Source organism: Heterodontus francisci, chromosome 6 (assembly GCF_036365525.1).
Source record: "Heterodontus francisci isolate sHetFra1 chromosome 6, sHetFra1.hap1, whole genome shotgun sequence".
Classification (NCBI taxonomy): Eukaryota; Metazoa; Chordata; class Chondrichthyes; order Heterodontiformes; family Heterodontidae; genus Heterodontus; species Heterodontus francisci.
In genome coordinates this window covers 95121330-95145018 of record NC_090376.1, presented here as the reverse complement: position 1 = coordinate 95145018, position 23689 = coordinate 95121330, and the positions used below count along the sequence as shown (strand labels likewise).

General features: G+C 41.7%; 1 protein-coding gene across 2 annotated transcripts in view; it reads right to left on the bottom strand.

Moving 5' to 3' along the window:
- The window catches only part of yap1 (Yes1 associated transcriptional regulator), a 194719-nt gene that overhangs the window by 13164 nt on the left and 157866 nt on the right, over positions 1 to 23689 (bottom strand). For both annotated transcript variants that reach the window (XM_068034074.1, XM_068034073.1), the window contains one exon: positions 22004 to 22182. In XM_068034074.1, the coding sequence (XP_067890175.1) occupies positions 22004 to 22182 (179 nt within the window). The remainder of the gene's footprint in view (positions 1 to 22003; positions 22183 to 23689) is intronic.

The window sequence follows — 23689 nt, the reverse complement described above, 5'->3', positions numbered from 1 at the left end:
AAACCCCTCAATGGTTTAAGGGAGTCACGGGGGCAGAAACATTAACACTCCCTGAAGGTACTAAGTTGAGGATAAGAGAAGAATTTAAAGTAACAGAACCCTGCGTCTGATACAAAAGGAATCCTAGGAAGCGATGCTTTAAAAGGAGGCAGGAGTTATTATTGATTACACCCAAAATTGTTTGTGGCGAACACCCTTGAAAGGGGGTGTAGTCCAGATTTCAGATGTTCCTTCAGTTTTTGCAATTGAAAAGGCTGAGGCACTGCCTCTCCCTGATCATTCGCTGCCAACAGTAAAATAATAATCCAACAGAATGCTGAGGCTTTTGCTGTCTCTAAACATAATTGTGGATGATTAGATACTGAGGTTCGGTTAATGGGGACCCACACAAGCCTTGCAAGCAGTATCCCATCCTGCAGGAAAGTGTTCGTTGCATACGGATAGTCATTGCCTCATTAATGCAGCAAGAGGTTTTACGGACAGATCTTTTACAATTAATGCCGCTCTCTGGCCTGTTAGGAAGCCAGATGGTTCCTGTTGCCTGACTACTGATTAGGTGTTACCTTGTTAAGGGCTCTGTAAACAAAATCCAACAGCCAGTTAGGCCCCTTCCTTATTGTCAGCTATTCCACCCTGTGCCACCATCTTTTCCACACTTGACATAGCCAACAGCTTCTGGAGCATTCCAGTAGCAAAAGACAACCGTATAAATTCGCCTTTACGTTTGATGGCCAGGGATATACATGGACTTGTTTCCTACAAGGATTTCATAATCCTCCCTCTATTTTCCATCAACATATGGCACAAGTGATTAAGACTTTCTCTAAACCAGAAGCAGTTCTGCAATATGTAAATGATCTGTTACTGGCTACCTTGACATACCCTCTTAAATGAACTGTTCTTACTAAAGAGGACAGGACTGAAAGTGAATCCAAAAAAGGCACAGTTGGTGCAGGATGAAGTTACCTTTTTAGGTGTTAGTTTAGTGGCTGAAACCCTAACACCTGATCAGCAAAAAGTATCCACTATACAGAGGCTACCCCTACCTGTATATCTCTCAGCATCAGGATCGTTTTTAGGGGACGTGGGGTATCAGAAATTTTATTTCTAATTTCGCAGAGATGGCTAAACCTTTGTATGAACTGTTAAAAAGAGAATGAGGAGAGAACATCCAACTTGCCTGGGGAGAAGAATAGACACAGGCTATAGAAGAGAACTTGAAAACAGCAACTATGTAGGCTACAGCACTAATGTCACCAGATCCAGAACAGCCGTTCCATCTAGAGATGGGCTCGACTGCATCCAGTGTCACGGCTGTCTTAAGGCAGCAATGGGGAGAATCACTGAGCCCAATTGCAAACGCATCCTGGGTCCTGCAGGGGACAGAGAACACCTATTCTGCCCATGAACTACACCCCCTAGCTACCTTTTGGGCAGTTAAGCATTGTACTTACGTGACTGACTTACAGAAGATTATCCTTCACTCTCCACACACTCCACATAACCTCCTGATGAGGCCGGGAGACACGAAAGTGTCCTCTCAGTGAATTAGTAAATGCAAACTTGAGCTGTTACAACATGATTTAGATATCACTCCCAAACGAACAACACTACGACCTCTGAGGCTAGCTTATGATGGGAGTCCTCACCAGTGTCCACTACCCGCTTTAGAGATGGGACCGAGCCAGACAGCACAGAATCCCCATTCCAGAAGCCCAAGATATTTACGTCGATGGATCATTGTATCATGCTGATGGGACATCTAAAACAGGATGTGCAATAGTGGACATGGCAAATCCTGATCAGTCTATGGTGTTCCAAATTCCTGTCCATTCATCACAACAGTTTGAACCAATCACAGTCATTCTTGCGCCCACTACACCGCATCAGATCCGACTAACATCTGGTCTGATAGTGGGTATGTGTGTAATGCAATCCTAGCATTACCACTATATCACAAGAATGGGTACTATTCATCAGATGGTAAAGCTTTCTCCATGCAAACCTATTGCACATGCTCTGGAATGTGCTCAAACAACAGAAAGCCACACACACACACTGACAATCTAGCTAAAGAAGCAGCCGTGGAAGGTCTCACCCTTCCAGGAAGTGTTCCATCTAACCCGGCCACAGAAGTTGCAGCTGTGTTTAAAGTAACTGAACTAGATATTTCTGAGTTACAGGACTCGTATGATCCCTACTGTAAAATTGAGATCTAGCATCAGAAGTAACTGCATCCGCAACCCACGCCACGGGCTCATCTGACAAGCATTCAAGCTCAGGGAGGTAACCCCTCTCTGCTGATGGTTTGTAATGAAGGAGGAAATGTGGTTCTCTGTCCACCACCACAGTTAAAAGAAGGGATTGTGGCATTGTTCCACTTCCACCTGACAGCAGGGCACTAAGCAGCTCCCACTACACTCCAGAAGATAGCACATGGTTGTTGGTGGCCAGGGGTGGAGGAGTATGTGGAGCAATACGTGAACCAGTGTTTACAAATCAATCCCCATCTCAGTCCAACTGAGCCTTGCTGAGGTCACAACGCCCCCAGATGGTCCCTGGACGCACTTGCAAATTAATTTTGCAGGTCCATTCACTAAAGCTCAGGGGAATTATGGGAATATGCCTTAGTAGTAGTTGATCAATTCATTAAATGGATAGAGGCACTTCCTACCGCAGATAAAAAGGCATGCATTGTGGCCCGTATCTTGCTCAGTGAGGTGTTCTGTAGGTGGGGAATACCACTCCAAGTGGACAGCAACCAAGGTCCGCACTTTATGGTGGTGATTTTTTTTAAAGCTCTACAGCAATTGCTGCAGATCGAGCATAAATTGCACATAACCCACCATCCACGATCCTCAGGGATCGTGGAGAGGGGTAATAGAACTGTAAAGATTATGCTGAATAAGTTCTTTACAGAACACCCCACTAAATGGGCAGACATGCTCCCGCTGTGTCTAATGGCAATAAGATCTACTCCACATAAGACCACAGGTGTATGTCCATGAGGTCATGACTGGAGAGCAAATGAAAGTCTCAGGACACTTGACTTTGGGAGGGAACACTCAGTTAACATTACAGCCATGAAGTTAGAAATGGCTACAGAATTTGATTGAACATGTAACCAAACCAAACAAACTGGTGGCGAGAAACACAGGCAAATCACAGAACCAAATTAAGAAATAATTTAACAGAAAAGTAAACCCATTTGAGTATAATGTAGGCGATCACGTGATGTTGCAAAACTACACCCCCAAGAAACACTCATTTGATGTGAAATGGACAGGACAATATACAATCATGGACAAATTGAATCTGGCCATTTAACTGTTACAGATTCCATTTGGGCCTAAGCAGGAACCAAAGTTAAAATGGTTCCACATTAATCAGTTAAAAACTGCAAAGAATGAATGCTAAACTTGGTTTTCTTTGGTTGTAAAGGTAAGTAAGATGAAGTGCCTACCAGCATTCCACCTCATATACATGTAATCACAGTTAACAGCTTGGAACTGTTGCAGAGAGGTCATTATGCACCCAAATCAGGAGCCAAGGGGAAAAGCTTTGATTGGGACGACAGTGACGTCTTTGCCCCTAATGACATACTGCTTGTAATCAAAGGGGTAGAGGCACTGTGGAATTTCACAGGACAAATGAGAGGCCCCAAAGGTCGTATGTACTCAGGAAGTGGTAAAAGACACCTAGAATCATGCACATTTGATTGTACACCGAGAAGTTCTATTCAAACATGGGAAGTTAAAGAAGGACACAGAGTATACATTGAGTGAGAGTTTAAATGGGAAACATAGAAATTATGCCAAAATGCAAACTGGTGAGGTATTTTTCTTTAGACAAAAAGATGGGAAAGGTGAATGGGAATCAGTAGGAAACCCATGGGATCCCAACACCACTCCAACTCAAATCGCAATTTCGTCCTCCAATCGTTACACAGTGGCACAGTGGTTAGCACCGCAGCCTCACAGCTCCAGGGACCCGGGTTCAATTCTGGGTACTGCCTGTGTGGAGTTTGCAAGTTCTCCCTGTGTCTGCGTGGGTTTCCTCCGGGTGCTCCGGTTTCCTCCCACATGCCAAAGACTTGCAGGTTGATAGGTTAATTGGCCATTATAAATTGCCCCTAGTATAGGCAGGTGGTAGGGAAATATAGGGACAGGTGGGAATGTGGTAGGAATATGGGATTAGTGTAGGATTAGTATAAATGGGTGGTTGATGTCGGCACAGACTCGGTGGGCCGAAGGGCCTGTTTCAGTGCTGCATCTCTAAACTAAACTAAACTGGCCTCATTGGTAGTCCCAATTACATTCTGGTAATTACATGTGTTTGCTTAGCGATAATTTAAAACAATGGATTTTTTTGCTCCGTTACCTGAGAAATGGGCAATATTCAATGAGATACCTTACATTTTAGAACATGATGTGAAGGGACAGATGGAACGTGAGCAGTTTAAGGCCCCTGCCCTTGAATGGCCTATGGTAAGGGATGGCCCTATAGCAGCCAGAGGAGCCTTCTTTAGTAATGAAACAGGAGGACTACGCCTCCTCTATGGTGATCCACAAGTGAAGATTTTTGCATGGGCATTACCTGCCTGTAACCTCTCTTCATGGGTGACCCGGGTAGGAAACGCAGTCGCAGAAAGGAAACAAATCAGGAGAGGAACAGAACGCCCTTAGCAATGAATACATCCAACGTCCTGAACATCAACCTGACCCGCAAAACGGATTAGTTGTTATCCCCACACGTAAGGTGTTCTATAATAATGTACAGTATGAAGTTGTGCCCGTCATTATCAATTTGGCAACTCTGGGCCTACCAAGTTGGTGCCCCCGGGAAACTAACGAGTTAATGGATAAAATACTGAACGTATTATTAAAGGTCTTTTGGGAACAAGTAGGCACAGCGGAAGAGGAAGATAAAGTAAAATACATATATAGTATGCATCAAGGGGACAAACATAGTAATGAGAGTGGATTAAATCTCACCAGAGTGAATGGTACTAGTAGAGTACATAGGAGGTCTTGTAAATGATGTGGCCACAGCCTTTAACACTGGAATGTCAATATTTAATAGTTGCGATATAGCATCATTAGATTATTCAGTTAAACAAGTGAGAAATAAGTTAAAGAAGGTATTGACAGAAATGAATAAGGTAGAAAATAAGGAATTGACTGAGGATGGACTCATGACAATACACTTAACAGATATTCTGAAAACTCTCCAGTCCCACGCACACACAATGAATGAATTAATAAGAGACAGAAAGAAATGCATCAGATAAAGAAACGGAAAGTGATGTGTGCATAATGTATGGGTCATGGTTGATAGAACTGGACATGTTCTAACCTACGTCACATATTGATTGGCCGTTTGCCATCTTGGATATCAGCTGACCATTTCAGGGCTTTATCAAAATTTAATCTCAGGAACACCGTATGTAAAATACGTGATCTAGCTTGCATCTATCCGATATGACAGGGATGTCATCAGTATTCTAGCAAGACCAGATCATTAGGCCTGGTGCTACATTACCCCACTGTAAATCACTTAACTGGACCAAACCCTATCTTTAGATTGGAGAGTATCGGGTAGTAAAGGAAGAGCATATTGTCCAATATCAAGACCACCCAGAATATCTAGCACAGTTAGAGGATAACACTTGGGTATCCCCATCTCTGAGAGGATGTGAGGAAGGTAGAGACATTATCATATGCCTATACGATGTAAGAGAGAACAAACCCTGCTTGTTGGTTCACTTGAGACTTAGAAGTATCCAACTGCACCATGAAAGTGACAAGAGGAAAGGAATTTCCAGTTAGAGTAGCATACTGAGGCAACAGGAAATTTACCATTCCTCTGAATGGTGTTATGTGTTGAGGCACAGGAATCAAGAAATGGAAAAGGAAATAGAGGAAGTAGGAGATGATAGCAGCTGGTGGGACATAGGTTCAAATATTGAGATATCCTCTTGGATAAAAATATCACACATGCTGGTGTGTATTCAGCTAGTTATTTTGGTGGTATTGATTACCACCCTCAGCAATATGAGAGGTATGATTAAGAACTGGAGAAGGAGAATGTTGGTCACTGAAACTGTACAACCAAATGAAAAATTACTGCGAACAAGGGTATGAACGGCACTGGGATCAAATGTAAATGATAGAAGGAGGATGTAGCGTATTGTTAGGGAAAACTTTAGGATATTTTCAAACCTTGATTATGATGGATCAGTTTCCTTCACCCTCAAGGCGGGGATATGGTAGGATTGAGTTTATTTTATTATAGTACTGTTAGAACTCAGTTGTCATATCCTTAAGTATATCGGTTAAAATTGTAACATACCCACAAAAGCATGATGGATAAGCTCAGCTGAATGTTAGCTAGAGTTCTGTACAAGTCATGACACGTCAAGAAGTGATGAAAAGGACAATTCAGACCATGTAAAGACCCTTTGTTTAAAAGTTGTTAGACTGTAGATAACCCCAGGGAGACCATTAGCTTTTTAACCAGTAAAGACTACAAACATGTCTAGCCAAATAGCTGTGAAATGGGACAAGCATATATCAACCTCGTTAAATGGTCATTGTTGATGCATAGGAAACACAAATCTGGAGCCCCCTGAATGACAATGACCTAAATTAAGGCTCGAAGTACCATCAGGGAAGAGCAGTTAAGTAATGACCAATCAGATTAACAGAAACAGGGTTTTAACTAATATGGCATAGAACCAAGCTGGGTAATGTGTATAAAGTTAAGAATTTTTAAGACCCCAAAAGCACGAATCAAGACAACAGAAGATATCTCTCACCGACGTGATGAACGTGTTCTCCAAAATGGGGTTTGGGGAGGGAATCTGCAATTGGATCAAACTGCTCTACACAAACAGCAGTAGCACAGTCTCAATCAATTGGTGGGCATCAGAAAGTTTCCTGATCCAATCTGGAGTCAGACAGGGCTGTCCTCTCTCCCCTGTCTGGTTTGTTTGCTGTATCGAACTTTTTGCTGAGTCCATTGGGATGGATGCGGGCATAAGAAGGGTGACAATCCCAGGCAGCAGAAGCACACAGGTTAAAAACCTCCCTGTACATGGACGATGTTCCCGTCTTCTGCTCGGATCCACTGCCCGTTCACAGACTGATGAGCATCTGCGACCAGCTCGAACTGGCCTCGGGAGCCAAAGTTAACCACGGCAAGAGCGAGGCCATGTTCTTTGGGAACTGAACCGAGCGATCCTTTGTCCCCTTCACTGTCAGGTCAGACTACCTGAAGGTACTGGGGATATGGTTCAGAAGGGCCGGGGCGTGCATCAAAACCTGGAAGGAGTGAGTAGCCAGGGCACACCATAAACTGAGCATGTGGGGCAGCAATCTCTCTCCATTGTGGATAAGAACTTGGTCATCAGGTGCGAGGCGCTCACGTTGTTGCTGTATGTGGCACAGGTCTGGCCCATACCACACTCCTGCGCTGTGGCGGTCACCCGAGCCATTTGCCGCTTCATCTGAAGATCCAAAATGGACCGGGTCCAGAGAGACACGATGTTCAAACCTCTGGATAAGGGCGGGAAAAATTTATCCAACGCCGTCCTCATCCTGATGACCACCTTCGTGTGCGGCTGCATCAAGCTATGTGTAGAGCCCCGGTACGCAAACTCCAAGTGTCACTATGTGCTGAGGTTCTATCTGTCCCCGGTGTTGCGAAGGATGGGTCTGACCACATTGCCGCATAACGCTCCATCTAGTTAGACCGTGCCATACCATCTATCCTTCGTGGGAAAGTTTCTGTGGGAAAACACCTTTGACCACTAATCCATCAGGCAGTGGTCTGCATGGAATGCCCTCAAGGCCCTACGGGAAAAGGAGATGGTGGGTCCTGTCGGATGGTTCCCCAAGCAGACTGCCAAATCTATATGGCAGAATGCCTCATCACCAGAATGTTCAAACAAGCACCAAGATGTAGCTTGGCTAGTGGTGAGAAGGGCCCTTCCAGTTAGATTCTTCCTGCACACCCGGAGTCTCGCCCCCTCCGCACACTGCCCTCGAGGTGGCTGTGTTGAAGAGACAGTTGCCCTCCTCCTTCTGGAATGCGTCTTTGCAAAGTAGGTGTGGAAAGCGATGCAGCGGTTTTGTCGAGGTTTATCCCAAGCAGTTTTGTAACACAGGAGTCTGTGCTCTACAGGCTGTTCCCAGGGATGCACACAGAGATGAACATCAGCTGCTGCTGGATGACCATCAATTTGGTGAAAGACGCTCTTTGGTCTGCCCGAAACCTGCTGGTCAGTTGTCCATGACCGAGTTTTGCAGACTGGCACATTCCATGGTCCAGGACTACGTGCTGAGGGACACACTAAAGCTTGGGGCAGCCACTACAAAGGCTCACTAGGGAAATACCACTGTGTAAGGTCCTCCCACCAAAGTGAACTGAGGGGCTGGACCCGTGGGAAACCCCTCGGGCTGTATACACCAAATATGGGTTTGCTGTAAAATGCACATGGCATGTAAAATGGAATGGAACGGTTGTGAGGCAACTCACTCCTGTATTGAAGAAAACTGATTTCCTTGGCACTTTTCGGAATGTTGAACTGTATTGTGTCGTTTTTTTTTTATACAGATTTTTATGAATAAAGTATATTTTTGGGAAAACAATCACCAGACAAGACGCCACAGTTAATCGGAGGTTGAGGACCAGTGTTCCATTGCGAATGCAACAGCTGACCACTGCCCTTTGCTAAGTATCACAATTTTGTGCTTATTGTGGAAAATTTAATAAAGTCTGTGAAGCTTGTGAAAGCATTTTTGTACCCGTGTGGATTTGTAGCTAGTCTGAGCTGCAAGTCTTTTTTAGATCTGCTCTCCCAACTTAGACTGTAATTGTAATTGACCCGAGTCTTACAACTAAATTAAAGCAAACCCCAGATATTACATTTGCCGAATAATTCTCAACCATAATTATGAAATGTCCATTTAATGATTTGGCCCAGAAAAACATGCATTTGGTTGCTGCTGAAGCCATATGATTTGCTGACCTAAACGAAGGCGGAGGTGGGGAAGAAACAAAAAAAAAATCAGAAGGCCTACTAATAAAGAACACTTTCCTGTGATTTTTCTCCCACTATTCCTCGTCTCAAGTCTCCAACTTATTGCTGGACAGTCTTGCGTACAGCTGCCTTCTAGTACCTCACCAAAGTGGACACAAAGCCCAAGTCAGCAGGTTATTCAACTGTGTTAAATATCACATGAAAGCCCGATCTTGTCCTCATCTGGCACCTACTTGAATGTAAATTACAGTACGGTTTGTTGAGTAACAATCAAAGGCTGGAACTGCCTTTCCTGACCCAGGAATGCTGACGGCAGTTGTGTTACCCCAGTGATCAATGTAGCAACACAAAAGCAAATACTGTGGATGCTGGATATCGGAAACAAAAACAGAAAATGCAGGAAATACTCAACAGGTCTGACAGCATGCCTGATAAAAGGTCACACAGACCTGAAACATTAACTGTTTTTCTCTCCACAGATGCTGTCTGATCTGCTGAGTATACCCAGCCTTTTTTGTTTTTGGACCAATGCAGCAAGATCAGGTAACACGGATCATTCCTGGTCTCTATTGCTCATCACATTCATACAACCACTTTATGTAGTGAAACATTGGGAAGTCACACCTGCTTAACATTCAGCAAAATCCCGAGGTCCAGAAAAATGCAAATTTTATAGGCAATCTGCTTCAGATGAATTCATACCCTCAGTGTATTTACATTGGTGTTGGAATTCCCCACTCTGTCTTGCAAGTGTGAGGTCATAATATTCATTCTACATTGTGTAGAGAAATGGCCTGGGATATTGGAATCCATTGCTCATTATGAAGATGAAAAACAAGATGGGATTTTATAGCCTTAAAGTGATTGCTCCAGGAATGCAAAGCATATCTTGAGCAGTTAGCATCGACAGGAGTGTTAATTGTTCGAAGAGTGAGGAGTCCAGCTTCAGCAGGAATAATTAGGATCCAAATATTGAAATTTCCGTCCTATATTTTGTGTTTGAATTTATTTTATTTACCACATTTTAAGTCTTTGATACCAGTAGCTGTTTAAAGTATCTTATTTAATGCCATAAGGGTCAACTGGTAATAAATAAATAACAGTTTACAGAAGAGGTACGATTCGTTGTTTTCTGATTGGACTATTCGGGCAGTTAAGCCAGTGTAAATTTGAGGTGAGAGCTCAATCGCAAGCTCTGAGAAGCTGGTGGAGAATGTAAAAGACAAAAGAATAGAGTTTAGCTTTTGAGGCTGGGGAGGGGTGGGGTGGGTGGTGTTGGTGAAAGGAGGGAACCTCAGCCTTGAGATGCCATTTGGACAGCATTTTTTTTTGTAAAATACTTCTGTGAAGTGAGCAAGAGGAGTTTCATTCTTGGAGAGTTTGGTGCTAGTGTAAGGTTCAAGCTAACACTTTTTTTTTCAAGTTAGATGGAAATGGATACAGGGACCTTCGCATATGGAGAACAATATGTGGCCATCATAGAACCTCAGTGCAACATGGGCAGCATATTTACATTCGTGTCGGAAATAGTCTCCGAAAGAAGGGATCTCTGTGCTCAAGCAGCAATTGACCACTCGCCGCAGCATCAGAGTTGATTAGGGATGTCTGTCCAGATCATACTCTCCAGAATATGGCCACATGGAGGCAGAACAGGTCAGTTCAGGACACATGATTAATGCAGGAAGAGCAAAGTAATAGACCATCTGCAGGGGCAGCAGCAGCAGAAGGGACACATGGATGCAAAAGAACCTAACTTATGAAAACTGTTCAATAAGGACATAATGGTAGAACTATTATGAGGTCGACAGTGAAAGCTACTCAGAGAGGTGGTCCTGACCAATATTACAGTCCTATAGATAAAGGGACTACGCAAGGGGCTGAGAAAAAGTAAACTATAAAGAAGGGTAGTAGTGGGAAATTATATAGACATGTTGACAGCCATTTTTGCAGTTGAGACTGGGAACCCTGAATGGTATGTTGCTTCCCTGGTGCCAGGGTAAAGGGTATGATCGTGGAAATGGTGGAAGCTTCCGGAAATGGACAAAGGTCAACTTAATGACCTGGTCCTGTGGGAACCAATAATATAGATACAATTATATTTAAGAAGTTAAGTAGTCGGAGAAAATAAGACCTCAAGAGTCATAATCTCTGCATTACTTCCCATGCCACACATTAAACATGCTATGGATTCGAAAATTACATTGAAGGTATTCACAGGCACTGGAACAAGGGAAAGCTATACTGAAAGAACAGCCCTCACCCAAGAGGGTAAATAGAGGAGTTGGGGGTAAAATTGCAGTAGACGGAAAAGCCTGGGTTTGAGACTAGTAAGGGAGAGCAGGATTAATGAAGCTGTTGGAATAGAGACAGAAGACTTAGCTGAAAAAAGGTGAAACAATACAATCAGATGAAAACAGAAAGGAAATAGGCTATTAAGTATGAAAGCTGGAGAAATGGTGCAGGAGGAAGGACTTCAGATTCCTGGGGCATTGAGACCTGTTCAAAGTGGATGTGTTGCCCTTTACAGAGCTGGGAACAATTTCCTTGCAGAAAGCTTAACTAGTGCTGTGGGGAAGGCTTTAAACCATTTTGTTAGTGGGATAGGTACCAGGATGAAACATTACAGACAAGAAACGAAGTGCAAAATAAGACTGCGAAAGAAACACTAGAGTAAAATATAGTTCAGACATAGAAAGGATCAGACGGAGAAAATGTGGAGAAATCTAGATGGGTTTGGCATGCACGTGCATCTTTGCAGAGTGTGGTAAATAAGGTTGGTCAGCAGCAGGCTGAAGTGTCACAGGGGACAACAATATGTCACCATCAGAGACCTGGCTCAAAATAAGGGCGGATGTGGAACTTAATATTCCTGGCCATCAGGTATGCAGGAAAGAGAGGGAAGGGAAAAAAAAAGGGGCTAGCTGGATTGAACAAAGAAACTATAGTTGGCACTGGAGAGACATGATTAATGCGAAGGGGAAGAGACAGAATCTATTTGGCTAGAATTAAGTAATAAAGGATTTATTATGCTATTGGGTGTTTAACATAGGTCACCAAATAATGGGGAGGACAAAAAGGAGCACATTTGGGCTGATAAGTGGCAAGTAACATTTGCCCCACACAAGTGCCAGGCAATGACCATCTCCAACAAGAGAGAATCTAACTATCTGCCCTTAATGTTCAATGGCATTACCATCACTGAATCCCCCACTATCAACATCCTGGGGGTCACCATTGACCAGAAACTGAACTGAACCAGCCACATAAATGCTGTGGATACAAGAGCAGGTCAGAGGCTGGGAATTCAGCAGTGAGTAACTCACCTGATTGCCGATGCCTGTCCACCATCCACGAGTCACAAGTCAGAAGTGTGACAGAATACTCTCCACTTGCCTGGGTGGGTGCAGCTCCAACAACACTCAAGAAGCTTGACACCATTCAGGACAGAGCAGCCTGATTAACTTGCACCCCATCCACCACCTTCAACATTCACTCCCTTTACCAACACACAGTGGCAGCAGTGTGTACCATCTACAAGATGCACTGGAGCAACTCACCAAGGCTCCTTAGACAGCACCTTTCAAACCCGCGACCTCTACCACCTAGGACAGGGCAGCAGATGCATAGGAACACCACCACCTGTAAGTTGCCCTCCCAGCCGCACACCATCCTGACTTGGAACTATATTGCCTTTCCTTCACTGTCACTGGGTTAAAATCCGGGAATTCCCTTCCTAACAGCACTGTGGGTGTACTTACACCCCAAGGACTGCAACAGTTCAAGGCGGCAGCTCACCACCACCTTCTCAAGGGCAATTAAGGATGGGTAATAAATACTGGCCGAGCCAGCGATGCCTACAACCTATGAACGAATAAAAAAATTGCCAGCAAATTACAGAAAGATGCAAAATCTAGAGTAGTGATAATGGGAGACTTCAACTATCCTAATACACACTGGGATAGTAACGGAGTAAAGGGTAAAGAGGGGAGGAATTCCTGAAATTTGTAAAGAGAACTTTTTTGATCATTGTGTTTCCAGTTCAACGAGGAAGGAAAGTGCTAGATCTACTTCTGGGTTATAAAGTGGGTCAACTGGTGTAGGTTTTTGTGAAAGAGAATTTGGGAAACAGTGATCATCATATCAAGTTTAGAATATGTATAGAAAAGGACATGGAACAATCAAGCATAAAAATACTAAACTGGAGGACAGCTAGCTTTATTGAGCTGAAAAGGGCCCAGGTGAATTGGAATCAACAGCTGGTTGGCCAGTCATTGAACAATGTGAGGCCTTCAAAGAGGAGATGGTTCAGGTACAGAACAGACATCCCCATGAGGGGCAAAGGATGAGCATCCAAAGCTAGAGCTTCTTGGATGACTAAAAAGATAAAGAGGTTAAAATGAGACAGAAAAAAAAAGAAGAGGTTTACGACAAATGTAACTGGATTCCGGGAGGGTCCCAGTGGATTGGAAAACTGCTAACGTGATGCCCCTGTTCAAGAAGGGAGGGAGACAAAAAGCAGAAAACTATAGGCCAGTCAGCCTGACATCAGTCGTTGGGAAAATGCTAGAGCCCATTATTAAAGGAAGAAATAGCAGGACATTTTGAAAAGCTTAACACAACCAAACAGAGTCAACATGCTTTTGTGAAAGGGAAATCATGTTTGACAAATTTGCTAGAGTTCTTTGAGGATATAACAAGCAGAGTTGATAAAGGGGAACCGGTGTTGTATTTGGATTTCCAGAAGGCATTTGATAAGGTGCTACATAAAAGATTATTGAGGGTAATGTATTAGAATGGATTGAGGATTGGTTAAATCACAGAAGATGGATTAATGGGTCTTTTTCAGGTTGGAAAAATGTAACTAGTGGAGTGCCACAAGGATCAGTCCCAGGGCCTCAATTATTTACGATCTATATTACTGACGTGGAGGAGGGGGCAGAGTGTAATATATCCAAATTTGCTGAACATACAAAAATAGGTGGGAGGGCATTTTGTGATGAGGACATAAGGAATCTGCAAGAGGATATAGATAGGTTGAGTGAGTGGGCAAAAATGTGGCAGATGGAGTCATGCACTTTGGTAGGAAGAATCACAAGGCAGACTATTATTTAAATGGAGAGAGACTCCAAAAAAGTGCAGCAGAGAGGGATCTGGGTATTCTTGTGCATGAAACACAAAAAGTTAGCATGTAGGTGCAGCAGTAATTAAGAAGGCAAATGGAATTTTGACCTTTATTGCTAGGGGGTTGGAGTTTAAAAATAGGGAAGTCTTGTTACAACTGTACAGGGTGTTGGTGAGGCAGTTTTGGTCCCCGTATTTAAGAAAGGATATACTGGCATTGAAGGCAGTTCAAAAGAGATTCACTAGGCTGATTCCGGAGATGAAGGGGTTGACTTATTAAGAACGGCTAAACAGGTTAGGCCTTTATTCATTAGAGTTTAGAAGAATGAAGGGGTGATCTTATTGAAACGTACAAGATTCTGAGGGGGCTTGACAGGGTAGATGTTGAGATGATGTTTCCACTAGTGGGGGAATTTCAAACTAGGGGACACAGTTACAGAATAAGGGGTCACTCATTTAAAACTGAGATGCAAAGGAATTTCTTTTCTCAAACTGTAGTGAATGTCTGGAATTCTGTACCCCAGAGAGTTATGGAGGCTAGATCACTAAGTATTTAAAGAGGAGGTAGATAGATTTTTGAAATATTGGAGAGTTGAGGGCTATGAGGAGCTGGCAAGAAAGTGGAGTGGAGGTCTGGGGCAGATCAGCCATGATCCTATTGAATGGCAGGGCAGGCTTGCAGGGCCGAATGGCCTTTTCCTGCTCCTGTTTCATCTGTTCATATGTAAGGTTCATAATAGCTGAACACAGGAAGTACAGAGGAAAAAAAAAAGGAACAAGAGGGATAAAGAGGGAGCATGAGAATAGGTTAGCAGCTGGCAGAAGGAAACCAAAAGTCTTATAAACACAAATAGTAAAACGGTAGTCAAAGATAGCGCGGGGCCAATTTGGGACCAAAATGCAGATCTTATTGTGGAGTGAGAAGGCATGGCCGAGGTGCTATATGTGTACTTTGCACATGTCTTCACTGGAGAAGAGAAAGCTACCAATGTAGCAGTAAAAGAGGTAGTAGTGATATTGAATAGGATAAAAATAAAGAGAATGCACTTAAAAGGTTGGTGGTCCCCAAAATGGAAAAGTCACCCAGGTTGGATTGGATGCATCCTAGGTTACTGAGGGAAGCAAGGATGGAAATTGCACAGGTTTTTGCCAAAATCTTCTAATCCTCCTTGGATATGGGGGTAGTGCCACAGGATTGGAAGATTGCAAATGTTACAGTCAGCATGGATATAAAAGGCAAATCGTGTTTGGCTAACTTGATTGAATTCTTTGATGAAGTAATGGAAAGGGTTGATGAGGGTACTGCAGTTGACATTGTGTATTTGGACTTTCTTTAAAATTGTCATGGTCCTGTAGTTTTTTTTTCTGGGAATATGCTGTTTGCCTTTAAGGCTTGTAAAGGATCAGTACTACTTTAAGAACCAGCAAGCCTCAGGAGTTAGAGAAATGCATTTTTGGTTGCCATTGGAAACAACCATTTGGAGACTGCGATTAAAAGGGTGCATTCTCGTTACCATGGATATAGCCACTTGGAGTACCAAGCAATACATTTGTTACAACTCCATTTTGAACTGGCTTTTTAGTTGAAGACAGTTTGTTCTAACACAGACACACAGACAGCTGGTGTTAGCACCTGAGAAAAGAGCTCTCAACCATTTAAACTGAAGGAAGAGAATTTTAGTCTGTTTAATTATTATCTCTCAAAATTCTAACAAAAGTCAAGCCAAAACAGAGATCTCTAATAATTTGAACTGAAGGAAGGGAAGTTAGACTGTGACAATCTTTTATCCCTCAAAAACTCAAGTCAGATTGATTCTACTGAAGGTGTTTGCAAGTTGTTACTTGTTGAAATTCGCTGGAGAAGGAAAGCATCACTTCCTGCTGGTATTAGACTATGGACTGTTCTACTGTGGAAGAACCTTTTTTCCCCATCGGATGGCTGTGAGGACTTCAAGCAACACTGGACTGTAAATTAGCAAGGATTCAAATTTTTTCTATTTTAAAGGTTGTTTATATCTTCACAGTGTTTAAGAATTTAGTTTTTTTTTAATTAAACAGTTAAGTTGCTGATTTAAAGACACCTAGTTTGGTTAGCCTCATTCGGGGGTTAATAGATGGTACAATTTGGCTGGGTCTTTCTTTAATTTGGTAAGTTTTAAATGATGTTAGGCGATCTGTGGAGTGACGGGATTGAAGTACCAGTGCGTTTCTCCCAACACAATCAGAATCGTATGTTTTGAATGGGGGCTTTGACTGGAGCGGTCGGTCATAACAAAATGGCATTTGACATAGTATCATATAATAGAATTGCTAGCAACATGAAAGCCCATGGGATTAAAGGGACAGTAGCAGCACAGATACAAAATTGACCAAGGAACAGAAAGTAGTGGTGATCGCTTGTTTTTCAGAATGGAGGGAAGTATATAGTGGTGGTCCCCAGGGATCGATATTAGGACAACTGCTTTTTTGATATATATTTATGTCCTGGACTTCAGGAGGGCATAGGAAGCATGAGGAGAGGTAATAGGAACTAAATGGTACAATTGTAAATGGATGCAGGACCAGAGAAACCTGGGATTGTATGTACACAAATCTTTACGGTGGCAGGACATGCTAAGAAGGCTGTTAAAAAGGATATGGGATACTTGGCTTTATGAATAGAGGGAGAGAACAAAAGCAAGGAAGTTATGTTAAACCTAAAACGCTGGTTAGACCTCAGCTGGAGTACTATGTTCAATTCTCTACATCACACTTTTGGGAAAGAATAGTGGAGCTGAACTAATTGGATAACACTACCAAAGAGCCTCCACAGGTATGATGGGCCAAATGGCCTCCTTTTGCCCTGTATCATTCCACAATCAGTCAGAGATTTAGAAAAAAACTGTTGCAGAAGGAAAAGACACTAAAAGAGAGAACCATGTAATAGAATGAGTCAGTGGTATGTATGTGGTTGCACAATGCCTTCAAGACAACACTCGAGAACTAGAAACATTGATAATTATAGAAGGATATGATTTAGAGGCTTTAACAGAAACCCACCTTATGTTTGAATGGGATCAGAACTTAATGTTCCCAGTTAACATTTTGAGAAATATGGAAGGGTAAAAATGGGGTGAAGTGACAATGCTAGTTTGAGGAGTCCATCATTTTACTACAATGTAAGGTTGTCCTTTCTGATAGGCTTAAGACATAGGAAAAGAAATAGTACAATTGCTGGTCTGTATTGCAGGCCACCAAACAGTGAAAAGGAGGGAAAGATGGAAATCAGTAGATTGTTGAGATATATGGTCTTCAATAACATGTTTAGAACCTTGTACCATAATTTTTCTAACAAGAGGAAATGTAACAGAATGGATAGAACGTTCATTAACAATGAACAAGGTTAGGGTAATAACTTACACATTAAGTTAGATTGGAGAAGGCTGGAAGTGGTGCACCCCAGAGGTCATGCAGGGTCTAACTTTGTTCTCAGTATAGACATATGATTTGTATCTAAATACGAGAACAATCTCAACTTGCCAAACTTCCCACTTTTGTCACATCAGTTACTGGAGTCTTGTTTAGTCTCTTTCTTTAATTGTGGTTAAACAGGATAGCAGATGCAATTTAATGAGGATTGATTATACATTTTGAGAGAATAAAAAGAAATGGGAATATACACTCAATAGAAATACAATGAAGGGCATGAATGGAGAGACACCAATGCAAACAAATACATAATTGAAAGTGGAAGTCAGATAAAGCCATACAAAAACCCAACAGCATTTTGGATTTTAGAAATAGGGGCTTAGAGTACAAGAATAAAGAAGCAATGGTGCATTCATATAAAACATTCATTAGACTCCAACTGTGCGCAGCTTTGGTCACCCTACTATACAAAAGATAATAAAGCCACAGAAAGTGCACAATATAGTAGGTTAGACAGGATGATGCAAATGATGGGAAACTGTAGTTGAGGAAATGAGTGATACTGGGATTGTTTCTTTCCAAGCAGAAAAGTTTAAGGGGAAATTCAACAGAAGTTTTTAAAATTTTGATAAATAGGGAAAGACTATTTTCTCTCATTGTGCAGTACGTGACGTGGGATCGCCAATTTAAAATTGCCAGTGTGAGTGAGGATAAAAGTTGGGCAAAATTTCTTTACATAGAGGGATTGTTAGGAACATGGAATCCTTTTCCCCAGGAAGTAGTTGAGGTAGAGGTCATTGCATCTTTTGGAGGGAAAACTGGATCAATATTTGAAGCAGGGGTTATAGGTAGATGGCAGGCATTAGTTTTGATTTGCTTTAGCAAAATGTTGGCATAAAAATGGACAAAATGGTCCCACGCTCTGTGCTCCAAGCTTTTATGGTTTAATATTTTACTAAAATTGTGCATTTGTAAGCACAAATCTTGTAACATCTGCCTGAATGATTTTTTTTTGCTGAGGTGGGGCAGGAGAGTTTTCTAACCCGAGAAGATGAGGGATGTTAAGACGAGAACTGTATTCTCTCCCCCAAATGCTGCAGCTGAATGTACTGGACTGTCCATTAGAAAGACTTAATGGCTTTATTAGAAATGCGAAATGTACTTTACACAAGGTACTGATTGTGAAAATATTTATACTTTGAGAAGGTGCAGGTCATCCAAAAATGAACTGTGTAATATGCTGTCATGTGCATCATTGTTAAATTCATTACGGGGTGTACCTTCTGGAACCCAAAAGCTTGTAGTTGCACCAGTTTCAAAAGCAACCTAGATCATCAGCAAAGAATGTTGATTTTCTTTTCTCCATCTTGAGCATGATGAAAATTAGTTCAGAGTCACTCAATTCAGAACATAATTAAGCTGTTAGTGTACCGAGGAAGTAACAATAAAGCTGAATAAAGTTTATTTCCTTAGCCTGTTGTGAAATCTTGGTAGGTCACAGTTAGAGGATCATCAATGTTCTCCGGTACCTCACGCAGCTGGCTGCTCTTCACAGGAGCCAGATGGTGATTGTTGGCAGGCCATTTAGCCATGAATGAATCAGAGCAGAGTTGAATCCTACCCCTCCCTACTCAACATGAACTTTCCAATAGGTCACGCAGCATAGCGATTTGGCGCTGGACTACCAAAGCAGGAGTTAAGAGCTCAAATCCTACCGATAATTCTGACAGTAAATTAACTAAATGAGGTGGTGACGTAGAGGTAATGAACCAAAGGACCAGGCTAATGCCCTGGGAGCATGGTCAAATCCCACCACGGCAGCTGGTAGAATTTAAATTCAATTATTAATAAAAGTCTGGAATTGAAAGCTTGTCTCAGTAATGGTGCCATGAAACTATCATTGCTTGTCATAAAACCCATCTGGTTCACTAATGTTCTTTAGGGAAGGAAACCTGTTGCCCTTCCCTGGTCTGGCTTACATATGACTTCAGACCCACAGCAATGTGGTTGACTCTTAACTGCCCTTTGAAATGGCCTAGCAAGCCACTCAGTTGTCAAGGGCAATTAGGAATGGCAACAAATGCTTGCCTCACCAGCAATGCCCACATCCCCTGAAAGAATTTAAAAAATTAAAATCCAGTAAAGAGAATGTGCCATCCCTATGTGGGCTGGCTGACTTCAACTGGATGAGAAAGAATATCCACAGTAAATTGGGCAAATTTGTTAATTCTTAAAACATCAAAAAATCAGTTCAAAAAGGAATGAGATAGAGAGCTACTTTATACCCCTAAGGAGCAAGAGCTGTACTTGTCCAAAAAAAGCAACCATGGGTGACTAAAGAGGCAAGGGACAACATAAAAATAAAAGCATACAATAATGCAAAAGAAAGCATAGATCCAAAGAACAGAAAAGGGTAACAAAACAGATGGCAAGAGCTACAAAAAGGGAGTATGAAAAGAAACTTGCAAGGGACATCATGCTCAACACAAAAACATTTTATAATTATATTAGGAAAAAAAGTGGGTGGTTACTGTGATCCCTCAAAAACAGATACTGGTGATATAAATGAAAATAGGGAAATGTCAGACATGCTGAATAATTACTTTGTGCCACTGTTTATGATAGAGGGAGAGGATGACATGCTGGATATCCCAAGGAAACTATTCATGGAGCACAATGGGGACTCACCAAAATTAATATGAACAAAATAACAGGAAGAAAATAATGGCACTAAATCGTGACAAATCCCTCGGACCAGATGGTTTCCAACCCAGGGTTTCAAAGAAAGTAGCTGAGAATATTGCAGATGCCGCAGCTAGGATCTTTCAAAGTTCTCTTAATGGCAAAGGTTGGAAAATAGTAGAGTAGGGTGAGAAAGAAACCAAGGAATTATAGACCAGTTAGCCTAACATCTAGCATCGGGAAATTACTAGAGAGAGTATAATAAAGGATAGACTGATCATCCTAAAAGAATTTCAGCTGATCAGAGAGAAGCATCATGGATTTGTAAAGGGCAAGGCATACCTGAAATGAACCAGATTTTTTGACAGGTGACGTAAGTGGAGGACAGGGGAATGCTTATGGATGTTATTTCTATGACTTCCAGAAAGCATTTGATAAAATCCCACTTAAGAGATTGTTAGCAAAAGTCGCATGAAATTGAGTGCAAATTACAGATTGGCTGAGCAGCAGGAGACAGAGTAGGGATAATGTAACGTGTACTCTAATTGGTAGGATGTGACTAGTAGTGTCGTGGTCTCAACTACTCAGTATATTTATTAATGATTTTGATGATGGGATAGAGAGCCACATATCCAAGTTTGCCTGTGACAAATAGGCACCATTGTAAGCAGTGGAGATGAAAGCATAAAATAACAAAGATATGATAGATTAAGTGAATAAAATCCATTTTCCACAGCTTTGCCCAATTTAGGCAAGTGAAGTCATTTACTTTGGGCCTAAAAAGGTTAGATCAGAGTACTTTGTAGAAAGCTAGAAGCAGTGGAGGTCCAAACAGACTTAGGGGCTCATGTACATAGATTAAAATGTCATGGACAAGTCCAGAAAAATAATCAAAATGCTAATGGAATGCTGGTCTTTTTATCTAAAGGACTAGAATATAAGAATCTAGAAATCATGCCGTAGCTATACAAAGCCCTGGTTAGATCACACTTGGCGTACTTTAATAAAAACAGAAAATGCTGGAAATACTCAGCAGCTCCAGCAGCATCTGTGGAGAGAGAAACAGAGTTAATGTTTCAGGTCGAAGAGCCTTCATAAGAACTGGAGTACTGTGTTCAGTTGTGGGCACTAGATCTTAGGAAGGAGATACTCGACTTGGAAGGAGTATAGCATAGGTTTATTAGAATGATACCTGGACCCCAAGGGTCAAACTATGAGGAAAGACTACACAAAATATTGTTGTATTCCCCAGAATTTAGAAGATTAAGTGCGATTTGACCAAAGTTTTCAAGATATTAAGGGGAACAGATACTGTAGAGAAAGAAACTAGTTCCACTGGCTGGGGAATCTTGGATTAGGGGACATAGCCTAAACATTAGAGCCAAGCCTTTAAGTAGTGAAGTTAGGAAACACTTTTAAACGCAAAGGATGGTAGAAGTTTGGAAAGCACTCTTCTGCAAACAGCAGTCATTGCTGGGTCAACTGTTAATTTTAAATTGGAGTTTTCTGTTAACCAAGGGTATTAAGGAATATGAGGCAAAGGCAGGTATATGGAGTTAGGTCACATTGATCTCATTGAATGGTGGAACAGACTTGAAGGGATAAATGGCCTGCTCCTGTTCCTATTTCAAAAACAATTGCTGGTGAAGCCAATCTCCTTTGTAAATGTGATATCAGTTTGGTTTGTTAAAGTCTTAAGACTACAGTAACATTTTTACAGTTTACTCCATTGTTGAATCAGGGACTCACCTGTCGTAGGAGCTCTTGATGTTTCAGTCGAAGTCGCTCTTTCTCAAACTGGAGTTGCTGGAGCCTCATCTGTTGCTGTGTGTTGGAGCCTGATATTGCCCCCCCTTGAGGACTATGAGGACCCATGGATGGAGATGTCTTGACAGGAGCACTTTGAGTCAGTCTTTGTTGGTCCATTGCTGTTGTGAAAATTAAGAGATCATATTAAATCAAACAAAGGCTTAATTCACTCACATACGAAACATAATATTCTAGATTATATCCTGGATTTACCAGGGAATCCTGAACAATCTTGCATTTAGTTCAAATTGCAGACTAACACGCAAGTATTTTCTTAAAAAAAAAACCTTTGGATAGTACTCAAACAACTCAGTAATTTAAACATCCCTGAATGTTACAGAATATCTGGATTTCAATATTCCAATCTCAATTGAAAGACCCATAAGTTCTCGATTGGACAATCTGACTAATTGCCAAAACAACCAATCTCCATTCGAGGCTTTGGCCATGTCCTGCACCCAGATAATACTGTATATATAGTCAGTGAGTTCATCATGGGCTGCATGCCACAGTGAGTTTGTTATACCTTCATCATACTAAAATTTGGTACCAAATCATTTTGGTGTTGTGTAAATACTGACATTTAAGAATTGTGGACATGTCTCTCAAGTGACTCCAAAGGTCTACTGTATTTCTGAATTTATTATTCAATGGAAGTGCAGCACAATAAAACTTGAGGAACACTGACATTTACACAGACACTATATCAAATATATACACGGACATGGGCTGGATCTAAAGCTCCCACAGGCTGGATGTGGTCCGCGGGCCGTAGTTTTGTCCACCTTTATCTTTTTTGAGTTGTGCTTACGCAAAGTAGTTGAGTGGAATCATTTTTTCAACCTGCTGCTAAATGAACTCCACAGAGATCTTTAAGTCATATTCCTGGTTTAACCTTTCATAACATCACAGTTGGCTTTGAGTAGTGTTAGCAAGTATTCCCGGGTACAATGCAGTGCCATTGGATGCACATTAAAAGCTCCCGCTGGACTAACAAATCTTGCTCTTCAACCACTGAATGCTGCATTACTAAATATTTCCATTTCCCATATCAACAATCCTTTTGTTCTGAGAAAATTTGGTAATTATCAAATTGCATGCAATTTTCTCAGCTCATGCTATCAACATTTCTAATGAAAACATAAGCAGTACCATCTGGTTGTTCACCTTTGAGGAATCAAATGTTGTTGGACAAAGATGGAATGTGAGAAAAGGCACTGAAGCAAGGGAGGGCTTTTTTTTTTTTTACAGCCAGCTTCAATTCATGCCACTTTATTCATTTATAGCTCCATTAAAACTACTCTCTAAATATTATAGATTCCCATACATAGCAGTTTTTAAGCAATTTCGAACTTGCTGCAGGAATGTGCTAGACAAAGCAGCTATTCCAGTGAAAAGCAAAAGTTACATATCCTAATGCCGTTATATTGTTGACAACATACCCAGCATGCACAGGCCATTGAAAAATTTGGCTTAGGAACAAAAAGGTTTCCATACCTAATATTCCAGATGAGAATAACAAAGACTGAACGGACTTGCATTTGTATAGTACCTTGGATAATCTCACAATGTCCTAAAGTGCTTTACAGCCAATTAAGTACTTTTGAAGTGCAGTCACTTTTATAA